The 26605-nt window shown below is 33.6% G+C and overlaps 1 protein-coding gene across 1 annotated transcript in view; it reads left to right on the top strand.

The window, feature by feature from the left end:
- LOC132718458 (uncharacterized) overlaps positions 1-26605 on the top strand; it is a 43380-nt gene that overhangs the window by 5583 nt on the left and 11192 nt on the right. The window contains exons 7-26 of the mRNA XM_060702156.1: positions 262-415; positions 766-945; positions 1849-1872; positions 2336-2476; positions 3070-3240; positions 4263-4541; positions 4929-5085; positions 8151-8347; positions 14098-14316; positions 14710-14736; positions 15292-15440; positions 15737-15898; positions 17286-17447; positions 18385-18526; positions 19491-19620; positions 21668-21777; positions 22452-22616; positions 25278-25442; positions 25824-25847; positions 26214-26404. Coding sequence (XP_060558139.1) covers positions 262-415; positions 766-945; positions 1849-1872; positions 2336-2476; positions 3070-3240; positions 4263-4541; positions 4929-5085; positions 8151-8347; positions 14098-14316; positions 14710-14736; positions 15292-15440; positions 15737-15898; positions 17286-17447; positions 18385-18526; positions 19491-19620; positions 21668-21777; positions 22452-22616; positions 25278-25442; positions 25824-25847; positions 26214-26404 — 2949 coding nt within the window. The remainder of the gene's footprint in view (positions 1-261; positions 416-765; positions 946-1848; positions 1873-2335; positions 2477-3069; positions 3241-4262; positions 4542-4928; positions 5086-8150; positions 8348-14097; positions 14317-14709; positions 14737-15291; positions 15441-15736; positions 15899-17285; positions 17448-18384; positions 18527-19490; positions 19621-21667; positions 21778-22451; positions 22617-25277; positions 25443-25823; positions 25848-26213; positions 26405-26605) is intronic.

The following is a 26605-nucleotide window of genomic DNA, read 5'->3' as shown; positions in this document are numbered from 1 at the left end:
TCTTTGCTTTTATGACTGATTGTAAGTACTCCCTTTAATAATTGAGATTCCAATGCCATATACACTCGTCCAATATAAAATGACATGATTTATTTATCTTTTCCCCAATTTAAGTGTAATACATATCATTTTTTTAAGAATATCTAGATTGCAGATATTCTAGAATAACTTTAAGATACTTTAAACAGATTACTCTTGTTTGCTTAAAAGTTGTCAGAATAAAATATCGTTTATTTTTGGTGTCTTTTTATTATAATTTAGACCAGATACGTCCGAGGAAGTACCAACACTGGTTTAGCTCTTGAAAAAACGAGAACAGACATGTTCACCATTGCTAACGGAGACAGACCGGAAGTTGATAACGTCTGCATTGTCGTTACTGACGGTGATTCCGACGACTATGATTTTACCGTTGGTAAGTCATTTACAAAGTCACGTGAAGCCACGTAAAATAACAGAACTTACCACTTGACAATCAGCTAATAACACGACCGATTCAAATAAATTACAACATGTTTATTTTAGCTTAATTTGGATGAAAACATGATGCTTACAGTGTTTAAGCGATTCTCATAGACAACAACTTAAACAATATGTATTTATATACATTTAAAACATTCAGTATATTATTAGTTATAAAGATTTTATGTTATCTAAAGCCGGCAGTATTTATTTCCGAGTTTTAGCTATGCATTTCTAATATTTCTGTCTTACGAATGTCGCAATATTCATTATTCTTTTATCTTAATATATTTTAATTTTCAGAACAAGCACGACTTGCTCGCGAGGCTGGTATTCACATTTTTGCTATTGGCATTAACCTGAAGAATTTGACTGAGTTGAACAATATTGCCACTCCACCCTCGGAACAAAATGTTATTAATATCACATCTTTCGACAATTTGAAGACGCTTAAAGGAAAGATCTTCTCATCTATCTGTACAGGTAATGTTTTGTTGTTATGAATTTAATTGAAAATTTAAGGCAATACAATGATACACGTCTCGGGGCCTACTTTATAATATGTCTCATATTATTAGGATTCGAGCAACATCATTATCATTAATATCATAATTATTATAACTATTATTATAGATGTTGTTATTATCTAATCATCATCATGACTGTTGACAATATTATTTTTTATCATTATCATCTTAGTTAGTGAGGTTAAATTGCCAGTCACAGATGTCACTATGTTAAAAACTTATCGTGCACATTTCATTAGACTCGAAATGCATATCCAAAGTGTACAGACAATGGGACGACATTCATAATTTAAATAGAATGATAACTATGATGATAATGATAAAAAATAATATTGTCAACAGTCATGATGATGATTAGATAATAACAACATCTATAATAATAATTATAATAATTATGATATTAATGATTATGATGTTGCTGATGATGATTATGATCAATGAATAATAACTATGATAAAAATGATATTTCAATAATTGTGTTTGTTTGTTTTGGGTTTTACGTCACATCGACACAGTATAGGTCATATCGTGAATTTCCAGCTTTACTAGTGGAGGAAGACCTCAGGTGCCCTTTCGTGCATTATTTCAGGCACGAACGGGCACCTGAGTAGAACCACCGACGTTCCGTAAGCTAGCTGGATAGCTTCCTCACATGAAAGAATTCAAAGTCCCTGTCGGGATTCAAACCCACAGCGGTGAGGGGCAAGTGATTTTCAATAATAATTATAATGATGATGAAGATGATGATGATGATGATAATGCGATGATGATGAAGACGACGGCGATGATGATAATGGTTTTTATTTCAATTTTTTTTATCTTTTCTAGACCAATTCTATCGCAAAAATTATAATTTCAGGTGTTCCAATTGAAAGGGAGTACGGTATGTATAAGAGCCATTTTTATCATATGTGGTTCTCTTCTTTTAGATATCGGCTTCTTTAGTGTTTTCAAATATGCAAAAACAACCAAAAGTGTTTCCAGTGCATCCGATACTAAAGAAAGTACCTCAAGAGTACATAATTTCAATTTAAAGTTTATTTTGATTAATTTTTTTAGACGCTGCTCTGGAAATACATGCATACACCATTCAGTCATTCAAATTTATGTGAATATTTAAGATTATACTTACATCAGGACTTGGTAAACTTTCGGAACGCATCTTAAAGAACAATTTAGGCACAACAACAGAAGAGAAGTTCTGAATTCCGATGTTGACTAAATTTACGCTAGCAATTCATGAATATATTAAAATGCACATGAAATTACTAATAAGAAGATGTATATGTGTACAATTTTGATATAATATACAAGTCAATCATAATGTTTGAAGTTTATTACTGTAGTGAAATGCGGGAAGACAGAATACTACAACCCGAAAAAAGAGATTTGTTGCAACGGAAACCCGCAAGCAATTATCACTGGTGAAGATACAAAATGCTGCGACCAAACTGGTTACAACGAGAAAAACCAAGTTTGCTGCAATGGTGAGTGTCTATCTGTGTGATGAAAAAAAATGAACATTTTTTTTTCTGTTTGTTTTGACATAATTATTTTAGTATAATTGTAACGAAAGATTTAGACTTATTTAAACAGCATTCGAGTCCGTCACCTGGAAACATAGATAGTCGTGACAAAGTAGGTGTCAAACTTACGATTCATAGGATAAGGAATATACACCGGAGCCACCAAACCATCTCTCTGTCAATATTTAGATCCAAGTTACAACGGTGCGTTTAAATCATAGCTCGACCTTTCAAACTAAACAAATTTGAGGAAGACAAATCATCTTTTGTTCGATCTTGAGCAGGCATTTCTGATTAGAGTAATTGTTTGTTATTGTGCTTGCTTGTAGCTAGTAGTCGCCTTACACATATAGAAATGGAAACTCTGAGGTACTGTTTGTATCACCAGCTGTGTGAGGCATGTGATTTGAGGTCCGGGACTTGCATCATTTATCCATGAAAGTACGCACTCATGAAATAAGTATGAATGTATTATTTATATGATAAAGACAAAAATTATAAAAGAAGTCAAAATATGATTTATATTACAAAAATCAGTATTCTTTATTGTGTAGGAGTTGTCAATGAATTGCGTGGACCAAAAACCGTTTGCTGCGGTAAGACATCGATGAATGAAGATGATGAACTTTGTTGTGGTGAAAGTCCAGTGCCACGTCCATCAAAAGATTACAACACTTGCTGTAAACAGTACGCATACAATCCAAAAACGGAGGTTTGTTGTGGAGGTATGTATGTTTACTTGGAGCGGTGCCCGTTTTCTTTCGTTTCTTTTATTGAAACCACAGAGATTAGATAATAACATAACTTACATACTTATAAATGAATATTGAGAAATATTGACGAAATAAAATGTGTATTTTTTATTTTCCGTATTTTCACTGTAAAAAATTATTTTTCACTGCAGTGAAACATATTATCCAAATTTTCACTGCTGTCTTGCCGGACTACTTTCTTCTAAATACAGCCAATACAAAAAATAAAAAGGAAATCTTCCTATTCGATTTCCTATTCATAAGGTTAAAAAAGAGGAGAAGCATTATTATAATAAACAGAAAATTCAAGTTTTTTTTTCTATTAATAAAGGATTTATTTTCATCTTGTGGTATGAAAATTATTATATTTCACTCGTGGCTATTGCCATTCATGAAATATTTATTTTCATACCACTCGATGAAAATAAATCCTTTATTTATAGAAGAGAAGAAACTTGAATATACTCTGTTAAGTTTTCTTGTATTTTATTGCATATACATACATAGAATGTTAATTAAAATGTACAGAATCAAAAGGTCTAAGCAAAAATAATGCGCACATAAGTAATCACCCCAATTCGCTGACAAATAGATACGTACTTCTAAAATATAGTTTTTTTTTTCAATTAGACTATTTTCAAGCATAACATTGTTGCAATAAGGAACACGTGAATAAATTCCCGTTACAATCAAGACATTGATAACTTTGAGTTATTTTTAAACGTTTGTTCTCTGAAGTTATATCTGTAGATGTTTATGATTGTTCATGTGTAAAGTTTCTTTTTTCCTGCATGTTCATCGATCCAATCATTTAGATCTATCTCAGTATCAAATGCAAAATTGTCATCGTTTGGTTTCTTCTCTGATTAAAAGCAAATAAATCTCTGCTTGTGAATATAAATAAATAGTATGTTCGTGTGATGATTCTTATTTATTGTTTACGAGGCAAAATGTTTTGTTTTGTGTTGACATTTTGTTTTGCTTTGTTTGTTCAGGATTTGTCAACAAAGCTTTTGGTAACCCATCAGAAGACACTGGTTGCTGTGGACCCTACTCTTATGATAAAAGATGCTTTGAATGTGCCAAGAAGAACGTCATTAAGCCTCTTTATGACACCAACTGTCAGCTTTGTTGCGATGGTGTCATACAGAGTTTGACCAACGAAGACAGTTGTTGTTGTGGAAAGAAGGTCTTCTCACCCTCTGATGGTGAAATTTGTTGCGATGACAAACTACGCAAACGAACTGGGGATGAAAAAAGTCACGACTGTTGTGGTTAGTTAATTCATTGAAGGAAATTTAAACACACACACACACACACACACACACACACACACATATATATATGGAGACTCCCACTTTCTGAAACCATATTTTCAAAGATTTTTCTTAAAATAAGGGGTATTTTCACAAATTAAAAATATCTCCCTCTTTTTGATGTCAGAACTTTCTTCTTTGTTTATTGCAAATTCTAAAATCTCCCTCTTTTTGAAGAAAAATCTTTTACTTGATCATAGAAAAAAGTTCACATGTATGTAAACAGTATTTTTGACATATTCATATAAATACATTAATACTGTCTTTATTGTCGAAGACATAGTTTTTTACGCCGGATCGTTCTTTTTATATTTAGCTTCATTTGTTTTTACTTTCCGCTTTTAGAATGTGGACAAACACTTGTAGATCTTGCCTTTGTCATCGACTCATCTGAAAGTGTCGGAACTAACAACTGGAATTCGCTGATAGAGTTCGTACAAAACATAATCCGTACGTCTGACGTGGACACGGGAAATACTCGAGTAGCTGTAGAAGTTTACAGGTAAATTAACTGTCATAATTTATATGTTTGGCTTCTGGTCAGTCTTGAATCTTAAATAATGATATATTTTATGACTATAATTTGATAAGGACCACTTGTTTTACAAGTACAAATGTTGCAGCAATGCAGCAATTGAGAAGCTCCGCGCAAAAATGTGCTAATTACAGATACCTTACCGAATTATTCCTACGCACAGGTCATGTTATATTCAGATTAAGTACTATTGTAGATTATTTCCGAATGTTTCTTAAACCATTTTTTGCATAATTATACTTATCTTATGCACTGTCCATAATTAAAAAGAGGGGAAAGATATTTAATATAAAAAATGCTTTCACTGATGCCTACCTGGTAAGGAAAGTAATTCCATTAAATACAAACAAGATTTACAAGACTTGTAAATGTTATGTGACATATATATTCATACTTTATTTTTGTCTCATTCGTATATATACATTTTTATACATATATACAAATATTCACATAAAATCTGCATACGACCATTCTATTTAAGAATTTCAAGAGACATTATATCATGAGAAACATATTCAAGACCTTTTACAGTTATACTAAAATTAAATAGTTAAATTACAATGTATTTAAACAAAATATTAAAAGTAAGGTAACCATCGCTAATCGAAAAATTAAAAAAAACTGCTAAGAAATTGAGAATTGTAAATCAGAGCACTAACGCGCGTATAAAAACATTTTAAAAAATCGACTGTAATGTGTTCTGTTTGTGTCACAACTGTAGTCAGTAACATAAGATGATGAAAATATCAAAGTCTGTTTTTTATTATTATAATTGTAACAAATATACAAATAGTAACAAAAGGGACTAATATTATAATATAGTAATATTACATGCATTTTTTCATGTCAAATTAAAAAAAATGGTTTCTTTCAATACTGAAAGTAGAACACACTCTGGAATGAAAAAATGGGATGAATTTCAAAAAGACCATATTCAGGATTTTGTTTGTTTGTTATACACGCGTTACATGGTGATACAGTATTTATCAACATAATAGAAGACTGTTACCTGAATTTTAGGTAGGTATGAGGAAATTCACTAACATGTTCGTGCGAGACAAACATATAAAAGCTATTTGACATTGGTAATATATAAAAAAAACTTTGTTAATTAATTTATTGGGAGATCAATATATATTTTTTGTTGAATTGCTTTAAAACCATTCATAAAAAAACATTACACTTCATGTTCAAACTGCAGATCACAGTTTCTGTTGTTATTATGATATCTATCTATAGCCTATTCTTAATGAGGGTCCATCCGCTCGTGAGGCCACAAAATGCAGCTTTCGCTGTCGAGTACGGACCCCCGAATATATCACCGAGTCATACCCTTATTATTTTTCTTTTTTACAAAGTGGTAAGCTGTATCAATGACGCTAATGAAATATAACACTATATACTAAAGATTAATTATTTCAAAACAACCAATATATCAACATGTTATTATTAAACATTTAATTTCATAAATATAAATTAAAAATAATTATCAAAAGCAAAATTGTTAAGGTCTTTTGCCTGAAATCATCTTTATATTGACAAATTCAATCACTAATAGTATACTTGATATGCTGTGTGTAAATGTAATTCAAAATGTAACAAATTATAATTTCATGTACTACTAAAAAGGGGAAATAACAAATTTATAACCTAAGTGTCAAAAATCAGAACATTTATAGCTATTTATAGCTTTCGAATTCATGTAGAGCAGAACTGCTTTCCGGTTCTCATCCATTAATATGACATGCTGCGAATCACCGACGGGGAAACCATTATAGAAATCGAAAGGAGTTCTTGAATGCGGATTTACTTTTAGCTGTAAATCGAAAGGATTTATTGATCAAATCCGGGCCCATGGACAAAAAAAAAATATTAAGCACAAATAGCTTCGCGCCTGTTGGCGCGGAGCAATAATGTTAGACTAAATAATATAAATGTTTTATGTATTGAATAGCACGATTATATGGGTATCACTGATCACAACTGTTAAAAATTCATTATGCATTTGAGTCACGACAAAACCAACATAGTGCGTTTGCGACCAGCATGGATCCAGATCAGCCTGTGCATCCGCGCAGTCTGATCAGGATCCATGCTGTTCAATAATCCTGATTATTAAACTTTATTGCCAAGTATAAGTTAAAATCATTACTTCACAAACGCATTATTGTTAGGTTTTTGGGGACACGTTATTTGTTCTTAATTAAAAGGGGGTTTCAATTCAAATGTATATGTGATAATTTTGATACAAAGGAAATACTTACGCCTGTGACATAGAATAGCTTTTTATTTCAAAATTCATGTACAGCAAACGCTTTCACCTTTATCATGCGCGAATTGTAGCACTGTGCCCATGAATTCAAAGAGAATTGAATGATTCTTTTAAGTTAAATGAACTATATTTTCAATCGCCCAGGACAAACAATTTAACTGCTTGTAGCCTTTGCGCGGAGCAATACTTTACAAAAAAAATTCTTATTATTAATGAATATACTTACTGTTCACAACGTATTATTGCATTTGAGTCAGACAAACCAACAAGTGCTTTTAGCGACAGCAAGAGACTCTTTTCAATTTTAGCAGCAAAATTTTGTTTTAACGTTTTGCTTTATGCCATATGTTTCAGTTTGGATCGGAATATCAGTCTCGGGGGTAGCCACCTATTGGGTGGTCTCGAGGCTTGTTGAGAGGATAAGCTTATAAAAAAAGTTTTGGCACATTGCCTTAGCTTCACGTTTGAGTATGCTGCCGATTTAGGGCAGCATACTCGTGTGTGCAGTGTAACTAAATGCTACACGCGTGGCTGCTTATCTTTAGTATCAAGAGTTTGCAAGTCTGTTCAAAAATGAAAGTTGGGCAAATTCTATGAATGTGAGAGGTGTAAGAATTAAGCTAAATCAAAGTGGAAAACAGATTTTATTATTATGAATATAAACGTTTTTATTTTTCTTGCATCATTACATGTCTTTAACGCCTGTTTTGTATTTTTCATACGTATTCCCACTATACCAAACTGCATTGTTGTATTTCAGACACAATGTTTCGATGGAGTTTAAGTTTAACAACTACCTGAGGTCACAGAACATGATCGACCACGTGGGCAGAATTGATTACGTCCGCGGAAGCACAAATACAGGATTAGCGTTACAAGAGATGAGAGAGAAGATTTTTGTTCCAAAGGCTGGAGACAGACCGAACGTTCCTAATATGGCCATTGTTATTCTCGATGGTAATATATTTACACACATTCTGTGCATATCTGGATTAATTACATGACTTATCAGTGTGAGGTATGAATCTAGAGTGCTATCTACTATCTCTCTATCGTAAAAATCAATAATTTTTGTTTTTCATTGAAAAATAGAAAGAAGTTGATAACTATATCCCTTTTTATTTCCGCTATCGCGATTCACTTTGCTTAGAATATCAAAAAAAAAAAAAAAAAAATTAATAAATCCATTTCTCCATTTTAATAAACCCCCTATTTCTTCACCTGAAACAATTAAAAAATGTGTTATCAAATTACAATTTTATGAATGAGATTATTAACTTACCATACGAAAAATACATTAGGATATACTCCGGTGTAAGCGAATCGAACACGCCCAGAGAATCAGTAGAACGTAACAAACAAGTCTCTACTTGATAGACGCTCAATAACTTCAGTTAATACAGGCGCCAAAGCGACACCTTATAGAAAATTCTAGGGGAGTTGGGTGGTAATAGGTATTGTATGTTAACAATCTTATTTATAAAATAATAATTTGATAACAAATTTTTAAATTTCATTTCACTCAATTATGACCTTACCATACGAACAATACATTAAGATAGATTACAAAGCATCACATACCTTAAGGCTGTGGTTAGTATTTTCCTCTATCCAAAAATAACATCTGTAACAAAACCACAAGTATATACATGTACATCATAGTCCAAGTGAAGCATCTTTATGTTAATCTACATAAATCTTGCTTGGCATTCCATCATAAATACATACACATTTTGGTATCTCCAATGACAAACCCCTATATACAGGTGGTATTTAATATGTACACATGTAAACGTTTCTCAAAAGTACCAAATAACACACGCAACACTTCAGCAACACGCCGGAAATATTACTTGTACAATACCTTTGCCGAACCAGTTCTCAAATAAAAAAATGTGAAAGTGGAATCGCGGCTCCGGTCAGCTGCTTCCAATATTGATGCCATTGATGCGCCTTTAAATAAAGCCCAAGATGGACCAATTGCACGAGTTGAATACGCATTAACTTTTATGTAATTGTGTTCACAATCAAATTAGCTAAAGTATGTATCGATACTTGGTTATGCGGCTCTATGAAAGATAAAAAATAAGCTGGTCTGATCATTATTACTTCTTGATCTAAACTGTTCTGTTCTTCTCAAATAAATTGTTATTGCTGTTTTGGGATGTAATTGTTGATTGTCAACAAATGCTGGATCCCAAATTCTACTTCCTGAATGTCCAGGTCTGTCCATCTTAGACAATCCAAATTCAAATGGATATTTTTGTAAACATCATCAACACCTTTGATATATTCCATTCAGGAGCTAGTTTTTTTTACAGGAACTCTTATATTAAATATGGGTGTTGACCAACAGGAACGTTTTCAATTGGAGGTAATACTGCAGACAGCATTGACCTATATCCAGATGTTTTATTTTGTAAATTATCATCATAGAAAAGAGTGGTAAGAAATTCTGCACAATCTACCATAGAGAGTGAATAGGGATATTTTTCCCTTTCACTACACCAGCTATTGTATCTCCTAAATTTGCTAATGTAATCTTTCCTTGTGCCAGATCTCCATGATGCGGAGAGTAAATTTCTAACCCGTCTAGAAAAACCTTTTGCTTTAAACTGTCTGGTGAAAGCAGCCATGCTGTTAGCTTGAAGACCTGAGGATTTGGATGAAATATTTGAGTTTTTGGCTGAACTAACAACTCTTTCATGACTGGTAATTGTATTGGAGGTGCTATTAGATACTGTAGTAATGTTGTGTACCAATGTCTTCTCGGCCACAGAGGTGCAATTAATATTACTTGACAATCCGAGGACTGAGCTATATGTTGAAGTACTTTGGGTATTAGACAAATTGGGGGGTAAGCATATGCTAGCATTCTGTTCCAAGTTATGGTCAAAGCATCCATAGCTAGAGCTTGCTGACATGGGATCCACGAGCAAAATATTGGAACTTTGTGATTGTCTTTGGATGCAAACAGATCTACCATTGGGATTCCCCAAATGCTGAACAGTTTGTTTATTACCTGATTGTTTAGAGTCCATTCTGATGGACGGATTCTTACCCGGGATAAGTGGTCTGCTAAAATGTTCTGACAACCCATAACATAAGCTGCCTTGAGATTGAAATTGTGTTCCATGGCCAGATGCCATAAATCCCATGTTAGGTAACAGAGATTTGGGGATTTGGTTCCGCCCTGGCGATTTATAAACTGTACTACTGTGGTGTTGTCTGATCTGATTAGTACATTTTTGTTTTTCAAATGTGGGAGAAAATGGCGAACTGTTCGAATTACAGCTTCCATTTCTAATATGTTGATATGCATTAAAGCCTCTGTTTGTGACCAAATTCCCTGATAAATTTGATTGTTCATATGGCCTCCGTAACCTACTTTCGAAGCGTCCGTCGTTATTGTTAAATCTGTTGACCAATGTTGAAGAGACCTGCCCTTCAACATATTTGGACGGTGTAACCACCACTGTAGGTGATTTACAAGCTGAGGTGTAACAGGAATTTGGTAAGACATATCCCTGGAACCTGCTTTCCAATGAGCCAACAAATGTAACTGAATTGGTCTCATATGTAGTCGAGCAAGAGGAATTAGTTCTATGCACGATGCCATTAGACCTAACACATGAAGGTACTGAAAAGCTGTATTTGTCTTGTGAATTAGAGTATTTATTGCTAGTACTATTTTTTGAATACGGTCTTGTGTAGGGAAAACTAAACCCAAGTTTAGATTGAACAAACTTCCCAGGTAAACAATAATTTGAGAGGGTATTAGGGATGATTTCTTTACATTTATGATGAAACCTAGTTGCATTAGAATCAAAAGTGTTTGGTCTCGATCTAAGAGGAGTTGAGACCTTAGTGCATTCACTAGTAACCAGTCGTCCAGGTAAGAGGCCAGACGAATATTTTGCTTCCTTAAATAAGCTGCTATTACTGTTATGACCTTTGTAAATGCTCTTGGTGCTTGACTGGGGCCGAAGCACATTGAGGTGAATTGGTAACATTGACCTTGAATGCAAAAACGGAAATACTTTTTGAAATCTTTGTGCATTGGTATGTGCAGGTATGCATCTTTCAGGTCTAAGCTTACAGCATGGTCTTTCTTTTTTACTAAATTTAACACCTTTGACAAAGTGTCCATCTTGAAGTGTTGCTTCACTAAAAACCTGTTTAGCGGTTTTAAATTTATTACAGGCCTCAATTCTCCTGTCTTTTTGGGAACTAGGAAAAAACTGCTGTAAAAGCCTTCCCTGGCAAGATGTGGGGGAACTTTTTCTATTGCCCCTTTTTGTAATAAACTTTGGACTTCTGCAATTATAATCTTCATTTGAATTGGAGGTGCAGATGTCTGCTTTATGCCTGAAAATTTTGGTATTTCTATGAAATCTAGCATTAAACCATTTCTTATTACAGACAGAACCCATTTGTCGTTTGTTATTTTTTCCCAATTTTTCTGAAAATAAGTTAAACGACCGCCTACAGGTAAATGGTGAAGCAACATCATGCATTCTGGAAAGTCATTTACTTGTATTGTTTTGAAAGGTACGAAAAGAACTTACCGTAGTCCTTTGTTGTGCACCCGGTTTAGGAGCCACCTTTGGTATTTTGAAATTACCACTGCTTGGTGTGAAAGTATGTCTTGGTGTAGCCTTATCATCATACCTAGGTCGTTTAGGCATAGAAGAATATGTACTGGTAGGCTGAAACTTCCTTTTGTAATTGTAACTGCTGACAGTTGACTTAGGTTGTTTAAATAAGCTATCTGGAAGAACTTCAGATATCTGCTTATTCCTTTCCTGTTTAGTTTAAGTTGTTCATCAAAACCTGCCCCAAAAACTCCTTCTGCTGTTAGAGGGAGGGAATTAATAGTGTTGGCATAATCCTTTAAATCAACCAGTCCGGTATCATATAATGCTGCTTTCCTGCGTATCAGGTGACTAAAAGCTCCAGCACGAGCTATCTGATCCAGTGATTTAGTAGAAACTGCAAAAGCATCACGTGTCATCTGGATAGCCAAATCAACGTTGCAGTCTTTCTTCTGCAAACAATCAAGCAGAGAACCTAAAACTTTTTGTGCAAAACAGCACTGAATCATGCCCATTCTAGATGCCATCTGGCTTTGAAAAGCTAACCTTTCAATAGATCTCATAGGTTTGTTAAATAAAGATGGAGTATGCCCAAAGGCAGCTTTATGTCCGTATTTCTTGATAAGTAAAGATTCCACCGTATCATCCAACTTTGGAACTTGAAACCAATTCTCGCAAGATTCATGGACAGGAAAATCATGTCTATAACTATCCTTGTAAGATGTTAATTTACCTGGATTTTCACAACGAAAAGATTGAGTAATAATGTCCTTTTGCACATCATCTAAAATAAGCCCTACCTTAGACTTGTCAGTTTTAGTTTTGGCATCTTCCCCAAACATGACCAATAAATTTTGATTAGGTGTTGGGTCACTTTCTGCAGGTAAATATTTGCAAAAACGCTCATTTCTCACTTCATTTTCAACATGTAATGGAGTGGTATCACTAATCATGGAATATCCGTCAGAATCTCTTGACATACTCAACAAGTTTTGCTCCGACTCCCCTGGGTGCAAAGAAAGTACATCATCATGCCTCATTGGTCTGCGAGCAGCCCTTTGGGCCTCGTCTGTGACCTGAGTGTTACTGGGACCTTGACCTAAAGCCAAGGGATTCGCCTAATAGGAATCATCGGTGGCAGAATTTGAAGTACGAAACACTTGCCTTGTATTCTGTCCCGTATTATTAAACGTTAGACGGTAACTGAATGTTACCAAGAAAATTTGTCAACATCCCTGAAAATTGTGACTGAAAATTGGCGAATTTTTTATCAATATTGTCACTGTTTAAACTTTCTAACTCGGAAAAGTCCGACTTTTTTGATAGACTTGGGCTGTTTCCCTGTACTAGAAGACACCTTAGAGTTGTATTTACCCTTTGCAACAAATAACCAAGTCTGAATCGGAAAAAGTATCCTTGTTGCTATTTAAATCCAAATTATTTCCTTCCATCACGAAAGAAAAGTAATAACTCCAAAATAAAAATAAAAACCACGTGTTAAACACGCGAGTTAAAAAACTGGCTGCGTTCGCTTTGACAATGAAAATATAACTAAAGCTATTGATCGTCTACTAAGTAGAGACTTGTTTGTTACGCTCTACTGATTTTCTGGGCGTATTCGATTCGCTTTGACCGGAGTATATCCTAATGTATTTTTCGGATGATAAGTTAGTAATTGAGTGAAATGAAATTAAGTAGACCCTCACCTATATGTATCATTAAGGCTAAAGTCACACGTTTATTCTTTTTGTCTTTTTTCTGAGTGACAGGTTGTTGCGTGTAATACTTTATAGAGATATAATAGGTATATCATTCCAATACCTTACGTTTAAGCTCTAATTTCGTCTTTCTACAAATACTGTATGAAAAAATAGTACTAAAACAAAATTATATACATGCATGTATATTGCATTTGATTGTTTGTTCCGGATTTTACTCCTATTTTACACAATTTTGTATGCCTGGATTATAGTTACATCGTTAATCGTTGTGGAACTTCATTCGTCTTTGTGTCTTGTAATTAGTTGTCAACAGTAAGAATTATCTTTACTTTTTTCATTAAAACACAAACGCACATTAACAAATACATATCGTACAAATATTTATATTAAGGAACCTCTGACGATCCAGATGAGACTAAGAGACAAGCTGCTCTTGCGAAGGAGGCAGGAATCCACATTGCCGCCATTGCTGTTGGTCTTAGTGTAAATGACGAATTAAAGAGTATGGCATCGGCACCGTGGGAGGACAATGTGTTCACGCCAAACAACTTCGAAAACTTGATGTCATTGAACGAACAACTCTTCAGTATCTTAAGTGACGTTTGCCCTCGTATGTATAGTGACCTTCGTAGAGATATATTTAACTAATCGAGCTATATATAAAATGGAGTTTAAAAGAGTTTAAAAGAGTTTTTATAGTATTTGATGTTAGTATAATTTTAGTACGGTAAGATTTGAATGCAGATTTACCTTCTCTATGATATTTGATTACACATTGATTATTAGAAAATGTTTAGTTTGTTTGAAAGACCCCATGTCAAATAAGTAAATGTTTCCATATGCTTAAACATATTTCAAAAGAAAAATCTTAATTTGCTCCCACCATTTTTACTGATATGATTTGAACTTTTTTGAATTTCTTTGGATAAAACACTATGAATTCTTGTAGTATATAAGAATGTAAATATAGATACTCTTATATACCAGCTTGTATTAATTTCAGAGAGGCCTATACCAAACCAATGCAAAGGTAAGGTGTTAGTGATGTATGCGATTGTCAATAACTGTTATAAACATATTATAAAACCAAAAAGTGATATCTTTAACATAAAACACAGACATTCTTCCGTAATTATATAAATAAAAACGAAGCTACAAGAGCAGTAGAGATTGGTTTGTGTGACTTTTGAAATGTTCGTTTACAATTTTTGTTTTAAAGATTAATAAATCTATCCTTAAATATAAGCATTCTGTAAACAAAAAGATAAGATTTTTTTTAAAACTTATTTCCTGGCGCAAGGGTATTACCCCTGACTTATTAAGTGGTAAATGCTTAAATACAGTGCCTACCGCAAGGTGAGTTAAACAAAATTGCAGAGCTTTTGATAGACACAATGAGCGAAATGACCGGTACAGCAATAAAACCCCGAAATATACCAAAGTCTTAGAACGTGATTATGACGACGGCGTAGAACTTAGACTATGTAATACCGTAAGCTTCAATCTGAATAAACAGCATTCTCTAAAATGATGTATGTTATCAGAATGACAATACATTGAAATATGTTTGCAATTTTTCGTAAAGATCCATGTGGTAAGAAAATGTACGATCCAAAAACGGAAGTATGTTGCGATGGTGAACCACATCCTTTCCATGGCGGCTCTGCCGAGAACACACGATGCTGCGGTGATGCAGCTTACAGTATCAAGGACGAATTTTGCTGTAACGGAGAAGTAAACATTTTATTTGCTTTGTTGACGCAAAACAAATTTTAAATTTTTGTGACTTACATGTACATAATGTAAGTTGATTAAGAGCTTGCTTTTGAATGAATTAGTCTGTTAAGTATTCATAAATTATATTTTATTTAACACTTATTCAACTTAAAAAAAAGAATAATCAATAATCAAAAAGGCAATGCGACGTTCACAGAATGAAGCTTCAGAAACACCCCAGCTGCATTGGCAACCTTAACCTCACCGGAATAAAGTCAATTTTCATTTTTTGTATGGTTTTATTCATAATATAGGTAAATGTCAGACCTGGCAACAAGAAAACTGAACCAGAATGTTGTGACGTCACAGCATATGACCCACGACAATCTGTTTGTTGTGGAGGAACTCAAGTTATTCCAAAGTCCAGTAAAGCAGCCGATAAGTGCTGCGGAATGTCAACATATGATCCAGTTCAGGTAAGAATAAATAATATAACTATTTTTATTTTTGGAAGTTTTTTCATATATGTTACGGAAAGATAACATTCGATTCGATTGAGGTAACAGTATTTTGGGAAAAATATCTCTGCTTGAACTACGAATTTTCCTTAACAATTTTATTTTTACTTTACTTGGGATCTACTTCAAACTTCAAATATATGTTCCTTATCATCAAACACATCATATGTGACAAGGTTTATAACTCTAGAGGCCATATTTTCTAGAATTATCACCCCTTGAAACTGGAAGTTTTCTGTTTAAGATTTATTTTATATTTTAACTTCTTTATTTTATAATGGATTTGGGGCGTCCGTGGCCGAGTGGTTAAGGTCGTTGACTTCAAACCACTTGCCCCTCACCGCTGTGGGTTCGAGTCCCGACAGGGACTTTGGATTCTTTCATGTGAGGAAGCTATCCAGCTAGCTTACAGAACGTCGGTGGTTCTACTCAGGTGCCCGTTCGTGCCTGAAATAATGCACGGAAGGGCACCTGAGGTCTTCCTCCACCAGTAAAGCTGGAACGTCGCGATATGACCTATACTGTGTCGATGTGACGTAAAACCCAAAACAAAAAAACAAAAACAACAATATAATGGATTTACTGCAAACTATAAGTTAAAGTTTGATCACAATAATGTGAGAAAATTTATAATTATAGCGTCAATATTTCCAGATTTTTTCCCCTTAAACCTTCTTGATCTTTTCTGTAACTTCTTTATTTCCTCTGGGATTTAATTCAACCTTTAAAAAATATGTTTATTATCAACCATATCATCATATGTAATTAGATTTAGAAGTGTAGCTCCAGCATTTTGAACTCTGAATTTATTTGAAAATTGTTATACATATATTTTTATAAACAAATATCTTTGTTATTATAAATGGCATCTACTTCAAATTTCAAATATATGTTCCTTATTATCAAACACATCATATGTGACAAGGTGTATAATTCTAGAGGCCATATTTTCTAGAATTGTCATCCCTTGAAATTGGAAAATTTATAATTGTAATGTCAATATTTCCAGAATTATTTCCCATTAAACTTTCTTGATCTTTTCTGTAACTTCTTTATTTCCTCAGGGATTTAATTCAAGATTTAAAAAAATATGTTTGTTATCAACTATATCATCATATGTAATTAGATTTATAAGTGAAGCTCCTGTATTCAGAACTCGGAATTTATTTGAAAATTGTTATACATATATTTTTAAAACAAATATCTTTGTTATCATAAATGGCATCTACTTTAAACTTAAGATATAGTGCAATTGTGTTAGGAGTTGTAGTTTAAGACTTATTTACATGCTGGTTCACTACACTGAATCGAATATATATCATTATGTATTTTATTCAATCGATAGGAACAATGTTGTGATGGTGTTATTTACGAGAACTATGGCGAAGACGGTAAAAGTGGTGCTTGCTGTAATATAGCGGAAAGTAACAGGACTGTCAGCTATGACGTCAGATGTTATCAGTGCAAAAAAGGCGAACTGCAGCCTCTCTATGACTGCGCCTTTGAGGTAATAAAACATCCAACATGCAAAGATTATAGAGAAATTATCTAATTAAATCATTGGTCATAACGTTTGTGCTGTTTATTCTCAGCATTTAACATATGCATTTATATAAATGCAAAATTAATAACGAATGCTCGAAAATTTGAAAACTATGAATACAATTTTCGCACAAAGTTCTTCTCTGTCCTCTACATAATTTAAATGTTAATAAGCACACATATATAAACATATATTAACGATGCTAAGTACAACCTAGGTAGGGGCGTCCGTGGCCGAGTGGTTAAGGTCGTTGACTTCAAATTACTTGCCCCTCACCGCTGTGGGTTCGAGTCCCGACAGGGACTTTGGATTTTTTCATGTGAGGAACCTATCCAGCTAGCTTACGGAACGTCGGTGGTTCTACTCAGGTGCCCGTTCGTGCCTAGAAATATGCACGGAAGGGCACCTGAGGTCTTCCTCCACCAGTAAAGCTGGAACGTCGCAATATGACCTATACTGTGTCGATGTGAGGTAAAACCCAAAACAAACAAACAAAACAAAACAACCTAGGTAACATGTAAGTTATTAGTTTATAAATCAATTGACTTTTAGAAGACCAGCAGTTCTACGCTGATCCATTTCAGATTTAACACACGAGGGGAATCTTTGTCATGAATATCATATAGAAGTCGGCGTCGTTTTACCGTTTGTGATGACTTGATAACCTTAATGTTTGTTTCCAAAATCGTTTTGAAATATCAATACTAAGACGTAACGGTCTCAAGAGTTTGCAATCTTAAGTTACTAAGAACAGAACATGTATAACATTTATACATGAATACTCATGTACCTTATAAGTATTTTTATAATCGAATTAAAGATAAATTTTAAGTTTTGTTGCTTTTGTTGTAGAATTATATATCTAAAATCCACATACCGGTATGTTATATTTTTGTGACAGCGTTGCTGTGATGGAGAAATACAAAAGATTGATTATCAAAACTCCTGTTGTTGCGGTAAAGTTGCCTTCAACATTGACGAGTTTATGTGCTGTGGTAACAAACTCAGTAAACGTAAACCAGAAGACGACGCTGGCTGTTGTGGTAATTACATTTATGTTTTACTATTACCATCCTTGTTATTTTGTGTCATAATCAGTTAAATTAAGACAAACACAAAACTTTGATTGATAATGTCTGGCAGAATAGAATTATAACGTTTGCTACAATTGTTTTCTATATGAAAGCGTACTTGGTATATTGGTTAATCATTTGAATGTATCATAATCTATTCATAGATTATAAAGACGTCTTGGGTTTAATATCATAAATACTCTTAGAGGGAATCGTGTGAAGACGATATCTAAAAAAATCTATTAATTTTAAGACATTAAAAATATCTTCGATAGCGTATGGTGACGTATGGCGTATCGGTAACTTCGTGAAATTGTTCCGTCAATAATGGGGACTAATAAAGATTTTCCATGAATTATGTAGTGGACAGATTTCTTTCTGTGAGGCATAAAAGGGAATTAACAACAAGCGTGTCGTGTTGTCGTGTTGTGGTATATTCAACAACGCGACAGAATTACGCTTGTAGTATATTAAAGTATAATTACCTTTTCGATTATTTGCACGAACGAAATATTGTTCATGGCAAAATCCATACATCAGAGGTAAAATACCTTAAGCAATAAATTGTAACCAGTGTTTTGATGTACCATTTGATACTTTTGTAATCATAATGAGTATGATTACGCAAATAATCTAATTCGTAAATAATGTTATTGTATTTCTTGTCTCACTTATCATGTCATATGGAGGCAATAGTTCTGTCTTTACAAATACATGGTATAAATGATGTAGAAATAAAAGTAGAGGATGCCCTTCAGGCAGGTGATTTTAGTGATTCTTTATTCATGACATGTATACTATTTTGAAAGCTATAATGAATCTATCTGAAACAGAAACGTTCAATAAAAATAATCGAGGGTAAGCGTATTGATATACAAAAGTGTTTTATGTTTGGGAAATGTTAACAGATGCAACATATCTGTGTATATTTTAGAATGTGCAAGTAGCATTGCTGATATTGTAGTCGTACTGGACTCATCAGAAAGTGTTGGGTTAGATAACTGGAGGAAGACGGAAATGTTTTTGGAAGACTTGATCGATAGTTCCGTGTTACCAGACACACGGTAAGTGTTTTTAGTGCAAATATATTTCTTCGCTTCACTGGACGACAAAAATGATAACCTTACATCGCTAAAAACAGTGACGCCAACTTGACGCTAGCGTTATACTAGAAACGTCATTTTCAGCATTGATTTGCCTTTGAATATGTAATAAGTTCAGAAATCAAATTAATATTTTTTTTTACTGAAATTAATCTTTAATACTATGGATTTCAACTTTAGAACAAATAAGTTACCCTCGTTTAGTTTACCATCACCAATCATGTGGTACATTTTAACAAAAAAATACATTTTCAATTATAAGAAAGTGAATCATAAAATGATGAACTCAAATAACCCTTTGGAGAATTATACGGCTAATGTAAAATCCGGTCAGGATGTTTTAGATACATTACACATTGTAATTATTTCCGACCCTGTTCGCCATTATTTTTTTTTGAGGGGGGGGGGGGGGGGGTATTTCCAATATATCATATGCTTAAGATAAGATAAAAATCTCTAATAATCTTTATCTTCATGAAAATTGATAAAAAAACCTTTTAAATATTTGTGCTATAATGCTGCATATGTGTAAAATAATCAGACAATTCACGTAAATCAGCTATTAATATTGATTCATCATATTTTATCAATTAACCACCAAAATGACTGCCACGTTTGGTAGGCCCTAGGGGAAGGATAAAGAATTATCTATAGATATTTATGCTTATATTAGAACGTGCACTAAACATAAGGAATAAGGTTACATATATAAATCATAATTACATAAGAAATTATTTATATTACCACTCTTGAATATGTTTTAAATTATAGTCTGCTTTTACATTAAATTTCCCGTCTTTTTTCATGCAGAAAGTGTTAATGTTTAACTTTTTCCACGGTATATGTTTCTCCTTGTTAATTTGTGTCATAATCAGTTGAGTTAACACAAACACAAACCTTTGATGCAGAGCCAGACGTCTTTATTTATCTATTAATAGTATTATAGCGTTTGCTAAATTGTTTTCTATATGAAAGCGTATTTGAAGTTTTTGGTTAATCATTAATAATAAAATGATTTACCAAAAACTTAACAAATACGTTTTCAAATGAAAGACAATTGTAGCAAACATTATAATAGATGTCACATCTGATGATAATGTCTGGCAGGGTCAGGCGTCTTTATTGTCTAAGAATAGATAATGAATAACTTCAAATATACTTTCATATAGAAAACTATTGCAGCAAACATTATAATAGATGGCACAAAGTTGGACAAAAAAATAGTTGACACAAAGTTGGACAACAAAAACCACCTAACACAAATATATAATCATAAAATATTTTTTCAAATTGTGGTCGACTTTCCCGGATAAAACCATAGTCTGGTAACCTGTACCCTTTTATATTGTGTCTTGTACCACCTGATGTAAGGGTACATCCTTGAAAAATATTTTACGAACCTTGAAGAAAGTAATCAATATACATAGAAGTTAAGTATATGCATTTTGACTACGAAATGATAATATGCAAAAACAAAAACAAAAGAAAACTTTATATAGGTTAATGTCAATGTGATACATAATGATAACAAAAACAACATAAATTAAAATACAAAATATACAAGTAAAATGAAATTGTATTATCACGCTTCTGGTTTTCGATGGTCGGAGGGGTGGTAACGGAAGACAAGAGAATATATATAAAAGCTTTGCAGTGATTAACTGCGTTTGTAATTCCATTTCCAAAGAAAATTATATTAAATAGAAATTGTTGATTACTCGCATTACAATGAATCAGATACATTACAACTTCATCAAACCAAGCTTCTCAAATGAAAGTGTACATTCCGTGCACCTACTGCTGTTATTGGGCAGTCATAAGATCAAAGAAACATACAGTTGTAAAATCCAGACAAGCGGAACATATTAATTAACGTTACAGTATACGCTAGAAGTGCATACCAAATACAAATTAGTGATGGTTACTAAAATAAACATAAACTTATTTAAATGTGATATAAATTACAATTTTATGTTTCATTCATATCACATAGTTTTTGTTTTTTCAGATTTGGTCTTTTGACATACAAACATAATACGTCGATAGAGTTCCATTTGAATAGATATTTTGACAAAGATTCTTTGTTAGAGGCCGTAGATAACCTGCCATACGTAAGAGGTAATTAAAAACTTTTCTTATGCAAAATACGCATTCTGTTCCATCGGTCAAATGCTGAAATTTATAGTTTCACGTCCTGGCTATATTTTACCTAATTCCATAATCCAAATAAAGCATTAAGTATTTATTAGTTTAAGGCCTCAGCTACTGACTGTCGTAAGACAATGTCAATTACTTTGAATTCACTTCATTTCGTGGGCATAAAATTTCGTGGTTTTGTCACAAAGAACATTTTCGTGGGTTCTTAAATTTGAGGAATTGTTTTTCCCCAAAAAACTTACATGTTAATAATATGATGATAAATAATCTTACAGCAGACGTAATAAAATTTCTTTGGATCTTAAATTTGTGGATTGACCTATCTACGAAAACCACGAAAATGACTTCCCCACGAATAATAATGATGTTGATGTATATAATGCTTATTCCCTTAAAAGCCACGACAAAAACACAATAATGTTTTACCCCATCGTGTCACATTATAAGAATAACTTGTAGTGTATCCGGTGTGAACGTACCCTGAAAAGAACAGAATGAGATTCCACTCGGCCGTCACTGTGGTCAAATTATTATGTCGATATTTTAGATATTTTGTATTGTAACAAAAACTTGTTGTTGTTTTTTGTTGTTGTTTTTTTCCGCTTCTTAAAACTTGATATTTGTTTTACTTATAGGAAGTACCAACACAGGGTTAGCTTTACAGGTTGTAAGAGAGGATATGTTGATTCCTGTAAGGGGTGATAGGCCGATCGCACCGGACTTTGTGTTGTTGATTACTGACGGACAGTCTGATGAACCTATTTACACCGTTGAACAAGCTGATTTGCTTAAAGCACAAGGTAGGTATCTCAAAATGAACACCTTTACCGCTGTAGGTATCAAATTTGATGTTTTCTTACACCAGCAAAAGTGTTGAAGTCGCCATATGAGCTTAAAGTTTTATTATACCAATATATTTCAGTTTTATTATTAACATCGCTTGAACGATACATTACTCACGTGCCTCAAAGATCCATCGGAATTTACTCGTAGCGTTAAATTTATAAAAAGAGTTGGGCAGTCTTTGATATTTTAGGCAGACTTATATATTATCCTTAACATTTTCCAATATCAACTGTCGGTCAGTCACCTTTATAAAAATCAGTCTTTTGAAATAGTCAATTCAGCTCCACCTGACGATAAAAATGTGAGCATAATGTCACTTTAAAACAAGATATATTCATAATAAACAACAATGAAACTTCATGTGGGATTACGTAAAAATGATATGCATACATATAGCTGAATAACAGTCTGTTATTTTATTCAACACCTATGCAAATTTTGTTAAACGTTCTCATAATTGAACCCCGATTCTAAAATCCAATACCCGTGGAATTTTGTTTAAATCACCATAATTACTTAAATCTTTTTATGGTTAACAAATGGTTAAACTTATCTTTTTGAAAGTAGACTCTTATAAAATGGTTTTTAAAGAAAATTTACATGACTTCAGTGATGTACAAACATTTAAGTCACTTCATTAATATATTTTCACTTTCTAATTGGTTTCACTTTTCATTTTTATCAGATACCTGTGCCGATTTTGCGACTCCGTAAAAATGTTATTGCTTGGCCATGCATATATACAACTCAAAATTTGCCACGGATCACCTTTTTGACATTTCATATTTCAGTCCTATTATCATCATATTAAAATCATATTTCCGCTAACGATACACATGTACCGGGACCTCATAGCATACCCATGGAAATTTGGTGTTTTATGGCCATATGCTTTCACTTAAACGTGTTCAAGTAGCAAGACTTCTCAACTGTGTTCGAAATAAACAAACTATGACAAATCGACAGGTTAGACGTCGTCTATTTGAAAATGAGATGAACAAGGGTATTGGAATGTTGGAGGCTGGCCTTTCACAAAGGCACGTTGCCCATGTCATTTGGGTATCCAGAACGTTGTCTCCAGGATGTGGAACCGATTCCAAATGACTGGAAATGTCTTGCAGGGCCACGTCGGATGTCGGGAACGTTCAACGACTCAACCGATTTATTGTCCTACAGACCAGGCGCCAACGGTTCTCGAACGCTACGACCTTAAGTAACGACTTCAAGAATGCAACTGGTGTGCGTGTAAGCACACAAACTGTTTGAAACAGGTTGCATTATGCTGGTTTGAGGTCAGGGAGGCGAACAATTCACATTCCTTTGACACAACGCCATATTCAAGAGCGTTTTCAATGGACGCAGACTCATGTCTCATGGACAGTTACTGATTGGACCCGGTCCTCTTCACTGATGAGTCAAGGTTTTGTGTAGACTTCACGGACAGACAGACAGACGGGCGATGGTTTGGAGAAGTCAAAATGAACGCATAGCGCCAGCATGCGTCGCAGAACACGACCGTTTTGGCGTGGATTCAGTCATTGTGTGGGCGAGAATAAGCGCTCAGGGGAAAACGGACCTATATATCATTGAAAACGGTACAGTGATGGCAGTAAGGTACGTCAATGAAATCTTAGACGTCCATGTATGCACGACGCTTGCGCAGTCGGTCCTGATTTCATTCTTATGGATGATAACGCCCGTGCACACAGAGCGCACATTACAAATCACAAAACCGATATCTTGAGGAGGCAACTATAGTCCACATGTATTGGCCAGTGAGGTTCCCGGATTTAAATGCAATTGAGCATGCTTGGGATATACGTCACGTCCAACCAACAACAGTTCAGGAGCTAAGACATGCAATCATAGAGGAATAGGCCCAGATTCCTTATCACAAAGTCCGCAGGCTCATCAGCAGCAAGCGGCGGTGATGCAAGACCGCAATTAATGCCCGCGGACACCATACTCGGTATTAAACACCCTACGCCAACCATTTCCTGATTTGCAAGATTTTTTTATTCCACTATGTAATCTCCAAAATGTTGATTTTCGTCCAACAAACTCTTTCCGCAACAAGCAAACGTCAAGGAACACTTCCTTGTCATTATTTAAAAAAAATCAATTCCTAACTAATTATATTTAATTCCTTTTAATCAATTTTCACATTTATTACAAATACACAAAAGTAACGCACTGTAGAAAAAGTGATCCTGAGCAAATTTTGAGTAGTATATTTAAACGTGACGTCAGTTACGTTAATAACGTCAGGACGCGCTAAATGTTAGCCTTACACTATGTGCGCATCATTGAAAAATAAGTCTTTTGCACTTTAAACATTCTTTATGTTGGGTGCGTGATAAATAGAATATTATATTCGTGTAGGTTTATTACTGAATTCAGTGGACTCGTTGAATTAAATGATATTTTGCTCGCTAAAGACTCGCATGATATAGCTTTATTCATCTTGTTGAAGAAATTCAGTATTGAACCTACGCTAAGTTTATATACTCTATGTTTTATTATGGCATACTGTATAAATAAAACTACAAAAAGCTACATGCATAATTATAAGGCTTATGCATCAAAAATGAATCTATCATTGTTGTGGTATTCAGGTGTTCAAATTATCGGACTTGGTGTTGGTCTCAAAGACGACAAAGAATTGAACGCTGTTGTGAGCCCTCCATCAGAACAAAATGCCATAAGTCTTAAAACATTCACTGAGCTCGATAAGATTAAAAAGAGGATATTCAGCGATCTTGCCAAGAGTGTATGCCCACGTATGTTCCATTGTTTTTCTATCGTTGTTTTAGTCTTTGTTGTTTGGTCATGTATGTATACTTGATGTATGTCATACTTTTGTAATAATTTGTGTGTGGTTTGTGTGGTTTGTCATATTATTCTGTCATTTGTTATTTGTTATAGGAACTTTCTGAGATATTTATACAGTTATAATTAAACAAAATAATTTTTGAACGGAATAATTTATAAAAATACGATATTTTTTAATTTATCAAAAGAAATTTGATCCTTTAAGTCTGAAAAGAGGGAAAAGAAACCTCTTTACTATAATATTTATGTCTACATAAAAATGATTTAATGGTTCTTGTTTGAACTTATATGTCTCTCTATATTTTCTCTCTATATTTTTTGTTTTCCAGAAAGACCAAAGGAGAGATGTGGCTGTAAGTTAGGCTTATAGTATATTTTTTTCTGAAGTCATTTATTGTTATTTCTTTAAATTAATTTTGTTTATTGAGTACATATATTTTGTAGTTATTAATTTTTAATTTTTAAAATAAAGAACAATCGGGCTAATAGTGTTATTCAATTGAAAAACAGATCATACCTGTGTTTCCAGATTTAATATAATGCAATCCTTGACACTTGTCACATGTTACAGCACATGAATTCCTGTTGATACGTCTTAACAGAATGGTACAAGGAGGAGCTGGTATACTTATGATTTTCTTTTGTTTTTGAAAAACAAATACTGCATAAATATATAAAAAGATAATAAGGTTAATATAAAACATGAATGTTGTTTTCAGTACCATGCGGTGACACAGTGTATGACCCACTATCACAGGTATGTTGTAACGATATGCCACAGCCAATCATGGGTGGTTCTGTTGATAACACAGAATGTTGCGACCAGAAGAGTTATAATAAGAGGACAGACGCTTGTTGTGGTGAGGAGTTTGTGTACAACATGAAGAATGAAATGTGCTGCGCTGGAAAGGTATTAGAAATTAAATAATTCAGAAAGTACAAACAATTTAAATTTGGCATAACTGAGTAAGTTGATAGAGGACATGTATTGTGTTACATCTCTTAAGCAATATATTAAAATGCATTTCATCTTCATAATTAAATATTTTAGTTTTTATAATCTTAAAGAACCAAGTAAATAACAGGCCATCTTGATTTTAGATATAAAATA

This window comes from Ruditapes philippinarum, unplaced genomic scaffold (assembly GCF_026571515.1).
Source record: "Ruditapes philippinarum isolate M1 unplaced genomic scaffold, ASM2657151v2 ctg1244_1_1_1_1, whole genome shotgun sequence".
NCBI lineage: Eukaryota > Metazoa > Mollusca > Bivalvia > Venerida > Veneridae > Ruditapes > Ruditapes philippinarum.
This window is presented reverse-complemented; position numbering and strand designations above follow the sequence as displayed.